At 43.9% G+C, this 18,241-nt stretch overlaps 1 protein-coding gene across 5 annotated transcripts in view; it reads right to left on the bottom strand.

The window, feature by feature from the left end:
* Nucleotides 1-18,241, bottom strand: part of ryr3 (ryanodine receptor 3) — a 322,306-nt gene that overhangs the window by 146,158 nt on the left and 157,907 nt on the right. For all 5 annotated transcript variants that reach the window (XM_080203146.1, XM_080203145.1, XM_080203144.1 and 2 more), the window contains 6 exons: nucleotides 16,988-17,091; nucleotides 12,795-12,930; nucleotides 5,454-5,634; nucleotides 4,821-4,923; nucleotides 4,441-4,561; nucleotides 810-979 (listed from right to left, as the gene is read on the bottom strand). In XM_080203146.1, the coding sequence (XP_080059272.1) occupies nucleotides 810-979; nucleotides 4,441-4,561; nucleotides 4,821-4,923; nucleotides 5,454-5,634; nucleotides 12,795-12,930; nucleotides 16,988-17,091 (815 nt within the window). The remainder of the gene's footprint in view (nucleotides 1-809; nucleotides 980-4,440; nucleotides 4,562-4,820; nucleotides 4,924-5,453; nucleotides 5,635-12,794; nucleotides 12,931-16,987; nucleotides 17,092-18,241) is intronic.

Genomic DNA, 18,241 nt, shown 5'->3' on the forward strand with positions numbered 1-18,241 from the left:
TGTTCTTTCGGAAATCAGCCTTCTGCATTTCCCTCCCTTGTGTCCATTTTTTTCTGGCTCCTGCTTGAACAAGTTGCTGCAGAGGAGAATTCAAGTAAACAGCAGATACAGTGTTCTGAGTTAAAAGGTCAGCTGCCAGAACCAGACTTAAAGTCAGCCGGGGAAGAGGCCAGACATCTGAGGTGAATCAAAAGTTTGATGGCACCTTAATACAGGTTGTGAAGCAGTGGTGTCCTGTTGGTGTTGCTGGATACCGGAGTGATTATGTGGAAGCTTGATTGCATGTGGCATTCCAAGGCAAAGGAATACCGAAAGGAGAGGCTGAAATCTTGGAAGTGGATCCTTGGCGAAGAAATCCGAAAGAAAGAGAGAGAGAGAGAAAGCGTTGTTTGGGGGAAGATTTCAAGTCATGTTTTTCCAAAATGGAGCTTGTTTGAAAGTCAGAGTTTCAAGGAGACCAGCTGGCTCAAAGATTCATGCTGTCCCAAGGTCAGCATCTGTTTGCTAAAGAATTCAGTTTTTAAAAAAGTTGTAGTTGCTTTTACATTATAAATCCTTAAACTTTCTCTGCATCGTAATTAAAGTGAAACTAAATTGTAGACTGGCAGAAACCATCATCTAACATGAAGTCAAACTGAAGTTTCCCTTTCTTTACACACAAAATACATATTGAGCTAAAACTTAAACTTACACCTTATTTCTAATACCTGCAATACAAATATAAATGACTTAAAGTGTCTTGATTTCAAAACAGAATAGAAAATCAAATATGTGCAGCTTTGTAGCGATGAACAATCACTTTTACTTACTGACTCAAGGGAGGCAGATGCTCTTAAATCAGGTAAAAATCCGACTTCTAGCAAATGAAGCAGGAAACTTTGGTCCTCGATACCATAAACACGGTCCAGAAACAATACCATGGGTGCCTTGTGATCAGGACAGAAACTCGCGGACATAGACGGTTCAGAAATAGATCCATCTGCCAAAGCACCAAAGCATATCTTCAAAATGCTGTTTAACCACATGCATTGACAATGGTTTATCTTTTTCAGGTATTGTACAAAATGTAATGACATTAATGACAATGAACAATGGTTCATCCAAAATGCTGTCCCTCTTCTCATCCTCTCCCCACCTGAGCCATGGGTTCATGGGTGGTAGTTAAGATGTCAAAGGCTGACTAAGTGCCAATTGCTCATGCGTGAGCCATAAGACCATCAGACTATAAGACATAGGAGCAGATTTAGGCCATTCAGCCCATCGTGTCTGCTCTGCCATTCAACCATGGCTGATATTTTTCTCATCCTCATTCTCCTGCCTTTTCCCCATAACCCCCGATCCCCTTATTAATCAAGAACGCATCTACCTATGTCTTAAAGACACTCAATGACCTGGCCTCCACAGCCTTCTGCAGCAAAGAGTTCCACAGATTCACCACTCTCTGGCTGAAGAAATTCCTCCTTATCTCTGTTTTAAAGGATCATCCCTTCAGGTTGAGGTTGTGCCCTGTGGTTCTAGCCTAGTTGAGCTGAGACACCATGTGACAGTGGGAGAATTAATCACAGAGGGTGGACTTGGCATCATTCCCCTTCTAACTTGGAATACTGTGTACAGTTCTGGTCACCCTATTATAAAACAGTTTTATTAAACTCGGAAGAGTGCAAAAAAGATGTACCAGGACGCTATTGAGTCTTGATAATTTGAGTTATAAGGGGAGGCTGGGTAGACTGGGACTTTTTTTTCTCTGTAGCGGAGGTGGTTTAGGGGTGATCTTACAGAGGTCTATAAAATAATGAAGGTCATAGATCAGTTAGAGGCCACAGGATTAAGATGAGAGGGGAGAGATAGAAAAGGGTTCAGAGGGGCAATTCTTTCACACAGAGGGTGGTGAGTGTCTGGAATGAGCTGCCAGAGGCAGCAGTAGAGGCAGGTACAATTTTGTCTTTTAAAAAGCATTGAGACAGTTACATGGGTAAGATAGGTATAGAGGGATATGGGCCAAATGTGGGCAATTGGTACTAGCTTAGTGGTAAAAATTGGGTGGCATGGACAGGTTGGGCTGAAGGGCCTGTTTCCATTCTGTAAACCTCTATGGCTTCATAACATGATGTACACACAGAAGTTTGATTTGATTTGATTTATTATTGTCACATGTATTGGTATACAATGAAAAGTATTGCTTCTTACACGCTATACAGACAAAGCATACTGTTCATAGAGAAGGAAATGAGAGAGTGCAGAATATAGTGTTACAGTCATAGCCAGAGTGCAGAGAAATATCAACTTGATGCAAGGTAGGTCCACTTAAAAACCTATCAGCAGCAGGGAAGAAGCTGTTCTCGAGTCGGTTGGTACGTGATCTCAGACTTTCGTATCTTTTTCCTGACGGAGGAAGATGGAAGAGAGAATGTCCGGGGTGTGTGGGGTCCTTAATTATGCTGGCTGCTTTTCCAAGGCAGTGGGAAGTGTAGACAGAGTCAATGGATGGGAGGCTGGTTTGTGTAATGATTGGGCTTCATTCATGGCCTTTGTAGTTTCTTGTGGTCTCGGGCAGAGCAGATGCCATTCCAAGCTGTGATACAACCAAAAGAAAGTCCAGAAGGTATGACAGACAGGAGTGCGAGGCCTGGCTGATATCCCCATTCTCAGCCGGATTGGTGTAACATAGACACCGAATTGAGAAGAACGTGCAAAAGCAATCAAAGAGATGGAAGATAGAGAGAGCGACACAGAAAACGAAGAGAGTCAGAGAGAGCAGAAGGATAGTTCGAGGGGAAGATCGGCCTGAGCTTTTCGTCTGTTGGAGGCCTGCATGGCAGGCCTGGAAGCGTGAAACGCAAATCCAGACTTGGCCAGCTCTGGAAACTGATTTCACTCTTACTGGCTGGCCAATTAATGAATAACCGACATGGGAACCTAGGCTGGGAATGGCTCAGCACTGCCAGGGATGGCGGGAAGAAGGTGAGAGGAGGCAGAGTGCGGGCTGGAGATTCTACTGTGCTCTCATAGGGAGACAAATACTGCGGGGTATCTCAGAGAGCTACTGACCCGTGAAGAATAATTTCCAAGAGAAAAACTGCAAGGATTGGCCAGACAGCGCACCCAAACACAATCTCAATCCCCAGACTCCTCTTCAAGTTTTATTTCACCCCACCTTGGATCGCGGTTGCAACTAAAACCTAAAGGCCGCTTTGGCCAATTGGTCTGCCCACCAAATGGAAAAACAGACGGGCCACATAAAATCACATTCAATTAATCCCTGAATGAGTTCAATCGCCTACTTGATTGTTGGCAGGCGTATCGCCAACTCGTGTCCCTTTGGCTCAGTTGCCAAAATATTGGGTGAATGTGCAGTGACATTGGGATGTACATCCCACATCTATTCACTCAGTTTCCAGGTCCATTAGGTGTCCACTCTGCATGCGCAATATAAAATTCCAGGCGCCCATTTAGTCTTTATGCCACAGGCGATCAGATATATTATGTATTGTATGTTAGAATGTAACCAGTGTCAATTTTGTATTGGGTGTAATATGACCAATGGGAACAAGGTATAAGGGTCAGCTGACCCAATAAACCATTGAACCAATGATGCCATGGTCAGCTGACCAGCTGATTCACTATAAATAAGGAACAATGTAGAATGGTGGAGAGCTGAGAGTGGTCCAGGGCGCGCTAGTAATGATGTCTCTTTATTAAACCCTTTCTTTGATTTATAAGTTGGAGTAAGTTTTGTTGTATTTTCATAAGCTGCATTTTGAAGAGTTGCTCCTGAAGAAACATTGTATAAGATGTTTTATAAGATATCCTTCACTATCAAAAAGTAATCTAATTGATTCACTATAAGACTAGCATGGAAAACTTTTAGTTTGCATTAAAGGGCAGCACAGGGACACAGTGGTTAGCAATGCTGCCTCACAGCACCAGGGACCCAGGCTTGACTCTGGACTCAGGTCACTGTTTGTGAGGAGTATGCATGTTCTCCTCGTGTCTGCATGGGTTTGCTCTGGGTGCTTCAGTTTCCTCCCACACTCCAAAGATGTGCGGCTTAGGTTGATTGGCCATGCTAAATGTGTGGGGTTACAGGGATGGGGCGGGCAGGGGTAGGCCTGGGTGGGATGTTCTGTCAGAGAGTGGGTGACTCAAGAACAATCTCTTCTCTGCTGCCATCAGATTTTTGAATGGACCTATCTTATATTAAGTTGATCTTTCTCTACACCCTAGCTCTGACTGTAACACTACATTTTGCACCCTCTCTTTACCTTCTCTATGTGTGGTATGCTTTGTGTAACAATACTTTTTACCGTATGCTAATACATGCAACAATGATAAATCAAATCAAAGGCTGGATGGACCAAATGGCCTCCTTTTGCACTGTGATTTCACTGAATAAACCTACAGAAAATATGAAGTACGTCATTCACCTTATCATAGGCCTACCTTGGTTAACAACTGGCAACTTCAGTGGTATGCTAATAATGCCCACCAGATCCTCAGTTGGAACCAGGGAACGGAGTATTGCTCGGATTCGAATCGCTTCACCTTTGCCTGCTTGGATTAGCTGATCGGATAGATAAATAGCAACTCAGACAAAACGAAAAGGATATAAATTCAAAATGCCAAAGTCTTGCTGTCTTGAATCTAAGGCTTAAGACTTGAAAATGGAACACACACACACACACACACACACACACACACACAGAGCCAACGTCCAGAAACCTTATTATGAAATATTTCAAAACTGGATATATGCCATTCATTCAACATTCAGAAATCAGAACGAACCCCCTCAGCATGATGCTAAAATAACGATTACTCACGTGCATCTCTGGAGCACATCGGCCCAGTAGATCAATCAGGGCAGAATAGAAGGACATGATAGAGTTACCCTGGTGTACAACTTCTTCATCCTCCTCTTCGCCACTGCCAAGCAAGAATCCATGTTAGATCGGTGATTTGAATAAACAGAGGCAATATTTGCTACCATCTCAGAACACTTACAGCAGAACGGTCATACTGGGATAAAGTGATTTCTCTTTGCATCGGTGCCACAGCACATCATCAGATCAAAGTGAACTGAAATCCGCAGAGTAAGGGAATCTCATCGCCCTTTATTTTATGCTTACACACCTTTATGTACAGAGGATGACACAGGGTAGGTGAGATTCTCTGGCCTCTCAGCCACGTGTTTCCTGCCGGTGGGAGATGGTGCGTTGTTCGCTAGTGGTGGGATTCTCCAGTCCCGCTGCTGTCAATGGGAATTTCCATTGATGTCACTCCAGGAAATCCATAGGGGCATTGCGGGGGGATGGGGGGATTGCACTGCAAAATCTGAACTAAAATGCAAGTATGGAATTTGTAGAAATTTTACCCAAACAGGCAGCCTGCGTATACTTTCTGTTGGTCAGTAAATCAAGAACAGTAATGTGTTGCAAAAGGAAATGATAACTCACCCATCTTTCTTAGCTTCAGTTGGAGGGAGGTCACGGCATGGATCTTCTGAGATTTGGATCGCATCTTTCATCGCTGCTAACAAGCCGTGTCCTCCTTCACCCCTCAAACCGGGTCCAAAGCACTCTGGACGTCGAATCAACAGCTTCACAACAACACTCGCATTTTCTTCAACACTTTCACCTTGAAGAACAGGAGGATTCATCTTTAGGCAATGGACTTAATTACACATATATGCTTAATCTACTTATGTCAAAGTGACAAATGTCAGTTAGGCCAACAACAATGTTCATCTGATTATTTCACCCCAGAATACAATGCAATCCGATAGAATCTAACTTGCTAAAGTTGCTGGGCTGTGAGTTAACATGCGATGCTCAATCTAGAACGTTTGGATACTACCTGAAGTTACTTTCAACTCTTTCAGTGGTTATTATGCACTGGGATAACCTACCAAAACACTTGGGCTTTTAAAGAACGCTATCTCTGATGTTAACCATTGACGACCTTCTTCTGCTCCCTGTTTCTCTGAGTGTCAGGGTGGGAGTAGGTGTGGGACTAAGCTCTGCAATTTACCCATACCTGTTCAGCGTGTTATGACGCGTAGGTGATGTTTCCCTCTGCGCAGTTTTGGAACCACCCAAAAGGATATACTGCACTTTGTAATCTTGTGTGTGAGAGGGATTATGAAGTTATTAGTTTAGGTAAATTAAAGCAGGATCAGACACTCTCTATCATGAGCAATTAACAGGTCTTTATTTGAAAACTGGTGACAGCTTTATTAAAACAATTAACAAACTGAATAAACTCCCCAGTAGAGTGCTGCCTGGACAATACAAGACTCATGAATGAAACAAAGGCTTATAAATTCCAGTCATTCTCCAAAGGATATATATACAACCAGGCACTTGTTAGAAGTCTGAAGGTCTTTGCTGTTCAGGTCTGAAACATCTTCTGAGTTGATCCATTTTTCAACTGCAGATGGTAAGCTTTATGAAGACATATAGTAACCTGCAGGATTCTATATGAGAGACTCACCTCTCCCTCCTTCTGACTAAAGAGCTGGCAAGATCACTCTAACTGTTATTTCCTCTTGTCTAGATTTAATTACCTACAATTACCTCTCAGTTTTCTGGCAATTTGAGTGGCTTGAGGCTGTCAACAACACTCAAATTTGAATTCAATTGGTTCTGTGCCTTTGAGCACTTGCTTTAAACTCATTGGTCCAATTCAAAAGCCTGTTTTGCTATGCTGGAACTCTGGCTGCATGGCTTTTGACACAATGGTGCAAAATTGACTTCTGCAGCTTGCTTTCTTCAATTTAAAAATCCAAGCTACAAAAACACACATTTTAAAGAGACAATGTCATATGATCTTTTCTTTTGGTTTTAGCATTTCTTTCAATATCTACATTTGTCAAACACTACATTTATACCCTTGTATATGCAACTTCATAACAAGTGTGATACAGCAGCCTTGCACTGTCCGCTGATTAATGTGATTGCAACTTCCAATGCTAATCGCATTGTTAACTGGCCGTGTGCTCCAATTGAGGGCAGGAATTCAGGAGAAGACCTGCATTACTGCAGACATTCCTTAAAGGGAAAACTCAGTGTGACTGCAACAAGGGCTGGAAGGTCACACAATACCTGGGAAGGATGGTAAAATGGGAAAACAGGAGAGAGGAGGTTTTTAATGGCGGTACTGAAGGCAACAGTGGAAGAGGTGCAAAGGAGGACAGAGATCCTGGCTGGAATCTCATCATCATTCACGCCAGCTGGATTTTCCAACCCCGCTGCAGTGAATGGAGATTTGGCTTTGCTGCCAAACTCTCCAAATTCTCTATAGCAGGGGCGTGGCATAAACATGCACTGAGATTGTTTCTTTTACATTCAGAGAGCTAAAGTCCTTAGGATACAAGTTCAGAAAGTGATAGGAGCAGTCATGGAGGCAGGAGTCAGGTAGTGGCGTAGTTGTATGGTAACTGGTTTAGTAATCCAGAGAGCAGAGTAATGCTCTGGGGTCCCGGCTTCAAATCCCATCGCTGAAAGATGAATCCACTAACAATCTGGAATTAAGAATCTACTGATGACCACGAAACCATTGTCAATTGTCAGAAAAAACCCATCTGGTACACTAATGTCCTTTAAGGAAGGAAATCTGCCACTCTTAAGTGATCTGGCCTGCATATGGCTCCAGGCCCAAGGTAGTTCAAGGAATGGGCACTAAATGCTGGCCCAGTCAACAACAAATAAATAAAAAAAATTCCTCCCCTTCACCAACAAAGACTAGAAGTTATATTTTCCATGTGCACTCTGAGCACTATAACATCATGACACAGATATGTCATAAGTGGCACAGTGGTTAGCACTGCTGCCTTACAGTGCCAGAGAACTGGGTTCAATTCCGGCCTCGGGTCACTGTGTATGGAGTTTGCACATTTTCCCCGTGTCTGTATGGGTTTCCTCCAGGTACTCCAGTTTCCTCCTATAGTCTAAAGATGTGTGGATTATGTGGATTGGCTGTGCTAAATTGTCCCTAGTTTCAAAGGAATTAGCAGGATTAATACGTGGGGTTATGGGGATAGAGCCTGGATGTTCGGTGCAGGCTCGATGGGCCTCCTTCTGTACTCTAGGGATTCTGTGATGATTTCTATATCTGTAGAGAAAGGTATTCCCACCTCATGTCCTGGCAAAGTCCTGGATTGCTGGGGTCAAATACGGTGGAAAATGTGGTGCCACCAACAGGGGTTCCTCAAGATGCCAGAATCCGGCCAGTCCCACCTCTTCACCACTGAAGGGGATGAACATGGGGACAAGCTTCCATCTCTCAGGAAACCTTGCTGAGACCTAACCACAGCCAAAAGCCCAAGCTTAACTTGTTCCTGCCCCAAATTCTGCCTCTTCCTGTTATATTTCAGCAAGTCCGTGGGTAGAGGATAGACCATAAGAGATAGGAACAGGAGCAGGCATTTCAGCCCCTTGAGCCCATTCCACCATTTAATAAGATCATGGCTGCTCTGATGACGACAGGGGATCATCAGTAGACCTTCCCATGATCCTCATTGTGTACGAGCTCTCCTGTGCAGGAAAATGGTTAGTGTTAGATATTGTCAATGCAGACTTGATGGGCTGAAGGGTCTTTTCTGCACTATATGATTCTATGGCTCCATTAAGTGAGTGAGGCTCGCTCAGTAGGGAAGGAGCAGCAGGGGGTTTAAAACCAGCTGGCTCCACTAAGGCCAGCAGTCGAAGGCTCCAAAACTTATCCACATGCCGCAGACATTGAACAGCACTCAACCACCACTGAAAGTAAACAGGTCATTGGCGATGGAAAAATAGGTCTTAGTGAGGTTATTACATTTGATTTATTATTGTCACATGTATTGGGATAGAGTGAAAAGTATTGTTCCTCGCACGCGATATAAAACATACCATTTGTAGAGAAGGAAATGAGAGGGTGCAGAATGTAGTGTTACAGTCATAGCTAGGGTGTAGAGAAAGATCAGCTTAGTGTGAAGTAGGTCCATTCAAAAATCTGATGGCAGCAGGGAAGAAACTGTTTTTGAATCGGTTGGTACATATCCTCAAACTTTTGTATCTTTTTCCCGATGGAAGAGTGTATGCCTGGGGGTCCTTAATTATGCTGGCTGCTTTTCCGAGGCAACGGGGAGTGCGGACAGAGCCAGTGGATGGGAAGCTGGTTTGAGTGATGGATTGGGCTTCATTCACAACATTACATTGGCTGAGCCGACATATCCTGCTCTTTCTCCGTAACCCTTGATTCCCTTTCTGATCAAAAATCTATCTATCTCAGCCTTAAATACATACAAGTACTCTGCCCCCACAGTCTCTGTGGCAAGGAATTCAAAAGCCTCTCAACCCTGTGAGAGAAGAAATTCCTCCTCACCTCAGTCGCAAATTGATGCTCCTTTATTCTGAGACTCTGCCCTCCGATCCTAGGCTCTCCCATGAGAGGAAACATTCTCTCAGCATTTATCCTGTCAAATCACTTCAGAATTCTAGATGTTTCAATGAGATCACCTCTCATTCTTCTAAACTCCAATGAGTAGAGTCCCAACCTGCTTAATCTTTCCTCATAAGACAATCCCTCCAAACCGCCGATCATTCTAGTTAACGTGTGCCAATTTTTATACACTTATGACTTAGTTGGCGATGCACATTACAAGCACACACCTCCTACACGACCATCCACATTTCCTGTCAACATTTATTTATAGGAATCCAAGTGAATTCCCCATGAATACCTACCGCCTGCACATAATTAATGCAGCCTCCCTCCAACAGCTTCCCATTCCCACACCTATAGGTTGCGGATCTTCAGAGAAATCGCAAATTTCCCTGCCTTTACAGTTTATTTATCAGTGTCACAAGTAGGCTTACATTAACACTGCAATGAAGTTATTGTGGAAAATCCTCTACTCGCCACACTCCAGCGCCCGTTTGGGTACACTGAGGGAGAATTTAGCATGGGCAATGCACCTAACTGGCATGTCTTTCGGACTGAGAGGGGAAGCCGGAGCATCCGGAGGAAACCCACGCAGACATGGGGAGAATGTGCAGACTCCATACCAACAGTGACCCAAGCCAGGAATTGAACCCGGGTCCCTGGCGTTGTGAGACAGCAGTGTCACCATGCTGCCCTGGTCCTTTGCCTGTTTAACAAAAGACACACATAAACCCGATATCTTCTTCTGATAATCTGGCCATTTCATAGTTACCATTCTGGACAGTAGCTTTTAATTCTAGAGTTCACTAATTAGTTGAATTTATATTTCATAAATGCAATGTTGGGATTTGAACTCATGTTTCTGGAGGATTAGTCCAGTTATCGCTAATTAGGTTACCTGAGCTAAGCTGATATTTGCCTTGGTAGAAGAAGTAATTTTTAAGCAGATTTTGTTTATTATTGTGATCAATTTAATGATTATACGGATAATTTTCCAAATTGCGTATAAAATTACAGGTGCTAAAGAAAAAATACTAAATACTAACTCATGAATGAAGCTGTACTTGCCACAAATCCTGTGAATTTAATTATTTTAAATAATAAAATTATCAGCAGATGATGGCTCCCCCCTGTTTGGCTTGAGTCCATGATGTTGAACTGCCCCCTACAGGAGAACAAGTCCAAGTGTCATAGACATAGAGGTTCACAACATGGAAACAGGCCCTGCGGCCCAACTTGTCCATGCTGCACTTTTTTTTTTAAAACCCCTAAGCTCATCCCAATTGCCCACATTTGGCCCATATCCCTCTACACCCATCCTATCATGTAACTATCCAAATGCTTTTTAAAAGACAAAATTGTACCCGCCTCTATTACTATCTTTAGCAGCTTGTTCCAGACACTCACCATCCTCTGCATGAAAACATTGCCCTTTTGGACACTTTTGTATATCTCCCTGCTCACCTTAAACCTATAATCTCTAGTTTTAATCACCTCAGTTGATGTCCAACACCTGCCTCTTCCTATGTCGTTTCCCTGGTTACCCAAATCCCGGGCCTACTGCCTTCTCTCTGCCCCTCTTTGCTTTTATTGCCAATTCTGTACCCTCTACTGCTCAACTGATGTCACAGAGACAAACTGAAGAAATAGGTAAAGGCAGGGAAGAGATTTGGGGAGAGATGAAAGGGGAATGAAAGAAGCCAGAATTTGAAAGAGAAAGCAATGGAACAAGGAACGGAATAGAGAGGAAAGCAAGAAAAACCAAAGTGAATATGGAGGGAAAGGTTTTTGTTGAGGGAATTCTTCCACAGTGCAATACACAATTCTCTCATTGTTAGAATCATAGAATCCCTACAGTGCAAAAGAGGCCATTCAGTCCATTAAGTCTGCACTGACTCTCTGACAGAGTATCTTATCCAGGCCCTCTCTCCTTCCCTACCCCCGTAACCCCACATATTTTCCATGACTAATCCATCTATTTTACACATCTTGAGACACTAAGGTGTAACTTAGCATGGCCTAACCTTGATTTGATTTAATTTGACTTATTATTGTCACATATATTAGTATACAGTGTTAAATATTGTTTCTTGCACACTGTACAAAGCATACCGGATATAGAGAAGGAAAGGACAGAGTGCAGAATGTAGTGTTACAATGATAGCTAGGGTGTGGAGAAAGATCAACTTAGTGCGAGATAGGTCCATTCAAAACTCTGACAGCAGCAGGGAAGAAGCTGTTCTTGAGTCAGTTGGTACGTGTCCTCAGACTTTTGTATCTTTTTCCCAATGGAAGAAGGTGGAAGAGAGAATGTCCAGGGTGCACGGGGTCCTTAATTATATTGGCTGTCTTTACAACACATGGCAATGGCTGGCAGTAAGAGCAGGAGAGGTCCCCAATCAGCCAGGAGATGGAACGGATTGTTCATTTTGTTTATTTATTAGTTTCACAAGGTCCATTGACTTAGGGCAGGATTTTACGGTTTTGGGATGAGCGAGGCCATAAAATCCTGCCCTTTTTATCTAAAGATGTATAGGTTAGATGAATTAGCCATGCTAAATGCATGGGATTACAAGGATAGGGCAGGGGAGAGGGTCTGGGTAAGATATTCTGTCACAGAATCAGTGCAGGCTCGATGGGCCAAATGGCCTCCTTCTGCACTGTAGAGATTTGGTGATTCTAAAAGTTGAAGTTCATTTATTATTGTCACAAGTAGATTAACACTGCAATGAATTTACTGTGAAAATCCACACTCCTGTGCCTGATTGGGTACACCGAGGGAGAATTTAGCATGGCCAATGCACCCTAACCATCGCATCTTTCTGACTATGGGAGGAAACTGGAGGAAACCCACGCAGACACAGGGAGAACGTGCAAACTCTGCACAGACAGTGACCCAAGCCGGGAATCAAATCTGGGTCCCTGGTGCTGTGAGGCAGCAGCACTAATAATTGCGTCACTGTGCCGAATGTTGAAGCCCCTACAATCGCCATCCTTTGCTCCAGACTATGTCACGCATGTAAAAGTGCATGTTACCAAGTGCGACATGGGCTCCCTGGATGAACTGTAACATGGGAATGCACTCTTAATGGTGTATCTATTTCAGAAGCAGCATCACCTGCAAACAAGGGACATCGGTGCTTGGGAAGTCATACCTATATGGGAGAACATTTTCTTAAAAGTCAAGAGAAACATGAGCGAGAAAGTGTGTGAGACAGAAAGAAGAGAGAGAAGACACAATGGAAGAAGATAAAAACATCAGAAAAATCACAAAGTATAAAAAATTCCAGGTCTCTGCATGAGTTTTAACATTTTACCATGATTAATCCAAATTGATCATACAGATGTGACAATAAATGAAGAATCAAACCTACCATTAACAAACACTGCAAATCGTAGGAAAAGCAGATAACGTTCCCCTTCAATAGGATTCCAACCAATATCAGGATAGCCCTTAGCCACCAGCATGGGGCAGCTTTGTAAACCGCAGGCAGCCAGATAGGTCACAACCTGTCCAATGGAAACACTGCTTTATTTATTTTTTAAATTAACAATTCATTTCAATTACATCATTCAGTCATGGGTTTGTAAAGTCCCATTTCTATCTGATACAGTCATTAAAGGATGGACATTTCTAACCCAAATACCTCTGGCAAAACAGTGAAATTACCAGTAATTCACATTATCTGTTTCATAGAATAGAATCATAGAATCCCCACAGTGCAGAAGGAGGCCATTCGGCCCATTGAACCTGCACCAACCACAATCCCACCCAGGTCCCATCCCCTTAACCCCACATATTTACCTAATCCCTCTGACACTAAGGGGCAATTTAGCACGGCCAAATCACCTAACCCGCACATCTTTGGAGTGTGGGAGAAAACTGGAGCATCTGGAGGAAACTCATGCAGACACTAGTAGAATGTGCAAACTCCACACAGATGGTGACCCGAGGCCGGAATGGAACCCGGGGGGGTCTCTGGCACTGTAAGGCAGCAGTGTTTGGCTTTGTCCTTACCAGCATCACTATCGTTACTTAAATATCGACACATTTGTTCAGGATTTTGTTTGAGGTTTTAGTTCACATTTGAAGCTAACCAGGCATAACTAATGCATTATCTGTGGTTAGTAGCTCAGGAAGAGATGATATGTTTCACAAGTGAAGTATAAGCAGTGAATAAATAAATTATTTCCCACTAAATTAAAGATAAACAGTTGCACATTCATGTTAATTTCAGCATAATTATAATGTTCTTTGTAGGACAATTGATGGAAAAAGAATATTCTCTTCACAAACATCCTAGCCATTATCATATTTTTAAATATTCCTGATAGATGTCTAAGTTTATAAATCAAAAATCATCGAATCCTGAGAAAATGGGAGCCCAGATTAATTCATGTAAACTATCTTCAGTAGTTTGGAAAGCGATAGTTATCAAAAGGTATATCTGAAAGTTATCAAAAATCTTCCTACTTAGCAAAGAACAGCAGTTTAAAGTTTCAAGTTTATTTATTAGTGTCACAAGTAGGCTTATATTAACACTGCAATGAAGTTAACTGTAAAAATCCCCTAGTTGCCACACTCCAGCACCTGTTTGGGTACACTGAGGGAGAATTTAGCATGGCCAATGCACCTAACCAGCACGTCTTTCAGACTGTGGGAGGAAACTGGAGCATCTGGAGGAAACCCACATAGACACAGAGATAATGTGCAGACTCCACATAGTCAGTGACCCAAACCGGGAATAGAACCCGGGTCCCTGGCGCTGTGAGGCAGCAGTGCTAACCACTACTGACGAAGAGCAGTTTGGTCTAAAAGGTCCATTCCTGGTTCGAATTTCTGTTCTATTAGTTGAGGCCGCAGCTGGAGTACTGTGTGCAGTTTTGGGCGCCGCACCTGCGCAAGGATATTTTGGCCCTGGAGGGAGTGCAGAGGAGGTTTACTAGGCTGATACCGGAGTTGAGGGGATTGAGCTATGAGGAGAGGCTGAATAAACTAGGCTTGTACTCGTTAGAGTTTAGAAGAATGAGGGGAGATCTCATTGAGACGTATAAGATGATGAAAGGGATGGATAGGATAGAGGTGGAGAGACTCTTCCCGCTCAAAAAAGACAGTAGGACTAGGGGGCACAGCCTCAAGATAAAGGGGAGGCGGTTTAGAACGGAGTTGAGGAGGAACTTCTTCACTCAAAGGGTGGTGAATCTCTGGAATTCTCTGCCCGTTGAAGTGGTGGAGGCTGCCTCGCTAAATATTTTTAAGAAGCGGGTTGATGGGTTCTTGATAAGAGAGGGGATTAAGGGTTATGGGGAGAGGGCGGGAAAGTGGAACTGAGCCACAACAGATCAGCCATGATCTTATTGAATGGCGGGGCAGGCTCGAAGGGCTAGATGGCCTACTCCTGCTCCTATTTCTTATGTTCTTATGAAACTCAGCATGTCTGTACTCTAAAGGAGTGCCTGGAATGGGTGTATAGCAGGGGGTAATTTTTTTAACGATTCAGAGGTTCCTCTCTGGAGTTTCTGCTTTTGACATTGTGACTACACGAGGAAGATGCAGCAACCTAAATTTACATAAACAAATGACTTTCCGTGGCCTTTACATTCAGATTTCCCACAATGGCCCTGGCTACGGTTCAGGGATCAAGTGTCCCATTAACACTTACTGACTTTGGAACTGATGCTTACGTAGTGTTCTTTTTAAATCCAGGCTGGCATTGTCAAGTTAGGGTCTGGTCTTTTGATCTTCTGAGCAAAATAAGCGCTTTGCTGCATTCGGGATTGCTGTCGGATGCTGTTACTCTTCCTCATCGAGGAAGTAGTGATTTTTGAGTTATGTATGGCCCCTACACATGCCCCCTCCCCATCTTCTATCCCATCAACAATCTCCTCAGGGTGACTAGGAGGCAGAAAGGAAAAGCATGTATTTATATGGTCTAACATCACTGAATCCCCCACTGTCAACATTCTTGGGGTTACCATTGACCAGAAGCTCAACTGGACTCATCACATAAACACAGTGGCTACAAGACCAGGTCAGAGGCTAGGAATACCGCAGTGAGTAACTCACCTCCTGACTCCCCAAAGTCTATCCACCAACTACAAGACACAAGTCAGGAATGTGATGGAATATCCCTCACTTGCCTGGATGGGAACAGCTCCAACAACACTCAAAGAAGCTTGACACCATCCAGGATAAAGCAGCCCGCTTGATTGGCACCACATCCACAAACACCCACTCCCTCCCCCACTGACGCTCAGTAGCAGCAGTGTGTACTATCTACAAGACGCACTGCAGCAATTCACCAAAGATACTTAGACAGCATCTTCCAAACACATGACCACTTCCACCTAGAAGGACAAGGGCAGCAGATACATGGGAACACCACCACCTGCAAGTTCCCCTCCAAGCCACTCACCATCCTGACTTGGAAATATATCGCTGTTCCTTGGGTCAAAATCCTGGAATTCCCTCCCTAATGGCATTGTGGGTCAACCCATGGCACGTGGACTGCAGCAATTCAAGAAGGCAGCTCACCACCACCTTCTCAAGGGCAACTAGGGATGGGCAATAAATGCTGGCCAGCCAGCAATGCCTGGTGTCCCACCAATGAGTAAAACAAAAAATTAGCAGTCACAAATTCTGGATGTCTCAGAAATGCTCATGGCCAGTTATGTTCTCTTGAGTGTTGTCACTTTGGTGATGTAGAGCACACAACTGTAAAGGTGGGTTACAGCTGCTGAAATCATCCACTTGATCCTTCTTGAACCACTTACCATCCCAGGATGTGAATTCCCCATTCTGCCCCAATTACAGAGCTGCTTCATGTGCCCAGAGCAAAGGGAATCAAACCAACTTCTCTTATCCCTCCACCACACTTAACTTCCCATTATCCTCCATCTACTGCTTGCCACAACTTTATTCTCTTACCAGCTCTCTCCAATACAGATTGCAGTGTAGTTTAAGGAACTTGCTAATGGTTCCCAGCCTTTGCATAGTAGACTGGATTGTGGTGTAGGCAACTGATGAAATAAATAAGTAGAGGAACAATGCCAGTAATTGAGCAAGAGATTGTCTTAAGAGAAAGAAAGTGTCCCAATTCAAACCAATTACGTTGACACACAATGGATAAGTAAATATTAATATTTATTCAAAGCTTTTGCAGACATCCTACTCGCCAGTGTATGGGCTGAAGTGGCAACAATGCATCATGTTTAATTGCCCCTTAGTGTAGGTTTATGGGATTGGTGTGGTAAATGTGTGGGGTAGCAGAAAGTCTGGGTCAGATGTGGTGTCGAAGAGTTGGTGCCAAAATGAAGAGCTGAATGGGCTCTTCCTGCACTTTAGGGAGTTTATGATTCTATGAATGCGCACAGATTCCTCAATGCTTTTCCTGAGGTGCTCAATAACGCGCCATCTTTTGCACTCATTCTTTGCTTCATTACAGTGAGACCTGGAAGTAAGTGAAATGTCGTGCCACGCGTACAGTACACTTCTGGTGGGATGCAGCCACACCACGCCAGGACTGAACCAGAACAGCAACAACATTTCCCATGTCAGAAGCATTACCTTATCCAAGTCAGGTTCCTGCAAGTCCAGAGCAAGCTCATTGTTGTCCATTACAGAGGCAGCTGCCACATCCAATGGGGTAGAGCCTCGCATGCTGGGCGATGCTGTGTGAGGAAAATAAATAGGCTTACTCTGATATAGGCTGGAATTCTCCAAAACCCAGCCTGTGATTCTCTGAACTCACCCCACGGCTGGGATTCTCCGACCACACTCCGTGTCCGGGATTCTCCAACCTCCCCCCACAGCTGGGGGTCTCCAATCTTGCCCATGGCCTGGAGTCTCCAACCTCCGCCTGGGGCTGGAATTCTCCAACCTCGTCTATGGCTGGGACTTGCTGATCCTGCCACAGTGAATGGAGTTTTAGCTGAGCTCCAAATTCTCTGTAGTAACTGGCAGTGGTGGCAGGGCAGGCGAGACCGGAGAATCCCGGCCCCCGGGCGAGACCGGAGAATCCCGGCCCCCGGGCGAGACCGGAGAATCCCGCCATAGATTGTACCGCCAGCAACAAACTCATCAAAAAGTGGCCAATGGACATGACGTAAACCTATCTCCGGCACCCAAACTGGGAAAACTATTTGCATTTTGTTCGTTCATACAATAGAGGGCAGCCTTTCCAAAGTTTACCAGTGGAATGCAGCAGAATGACTAGAAAGTGTCAATGTTAAATGCATGTCTATCATTCATCCCCTGCACCATTCTCAGATCTTCCTACCTCATATCAATAATGTATTTTCACTTAAACTAACACTCGTGTTAAATAAAAATGGAAAGAAGGGGAGGAGCTGTTCTTGCTCCTATTTCCCACATTATGAAAAGTATGATCCACTTTGAAAGCTGCAATACATGTGAAACATCAGTGGAATAAATTAGAAAAATAACCAAGAAATCATTATGGGGTGAATTTTACTGGCCACGGGAATCGGAGCGGACGAGGGGATAGGGAAACCATGGAAAGGTCCGGTGACCTCAGGTGGGATTTTCCAGTTTCGGGGCGATCGAGGCTGGAAAATCCAGCCCCACAGCATTTCAAGCGCCTCAGTGGGTACTTCTATGAAGTATTAGTACAAAATCAAGTTAAGTTATCTGGGAATTATTTTATGGGGCACATGTGCTAATTTGGAATCTAAAAAGCATTTGGGCTCTGCCGCCTTTGCAAAAGGCGAGGGGGAAAAAATAGCAGCTTTTGTCCTTGATAAATGCAAACAGCAGAAACCAGAGATCTTGTCTTCTCTTGATCTCCGAGCACAAGATCAG

This window comes from Carcharhinus amblyrhynchos, chromosome 14, assembly GCF_965287045.1.
Source record: "Carcharhinus amblyrhynchos chromosome 14, sCarAmb.v2.hapA, whole genome shotgun sequence".
Taxonomy (NCBI): Eukaryota; Metazoa; Chordata; class Chondrichthyes; order Carcharhiniformes; family Carcharhinidae; genus Carcharhinus; species Carcharhinus amblyrhynchos.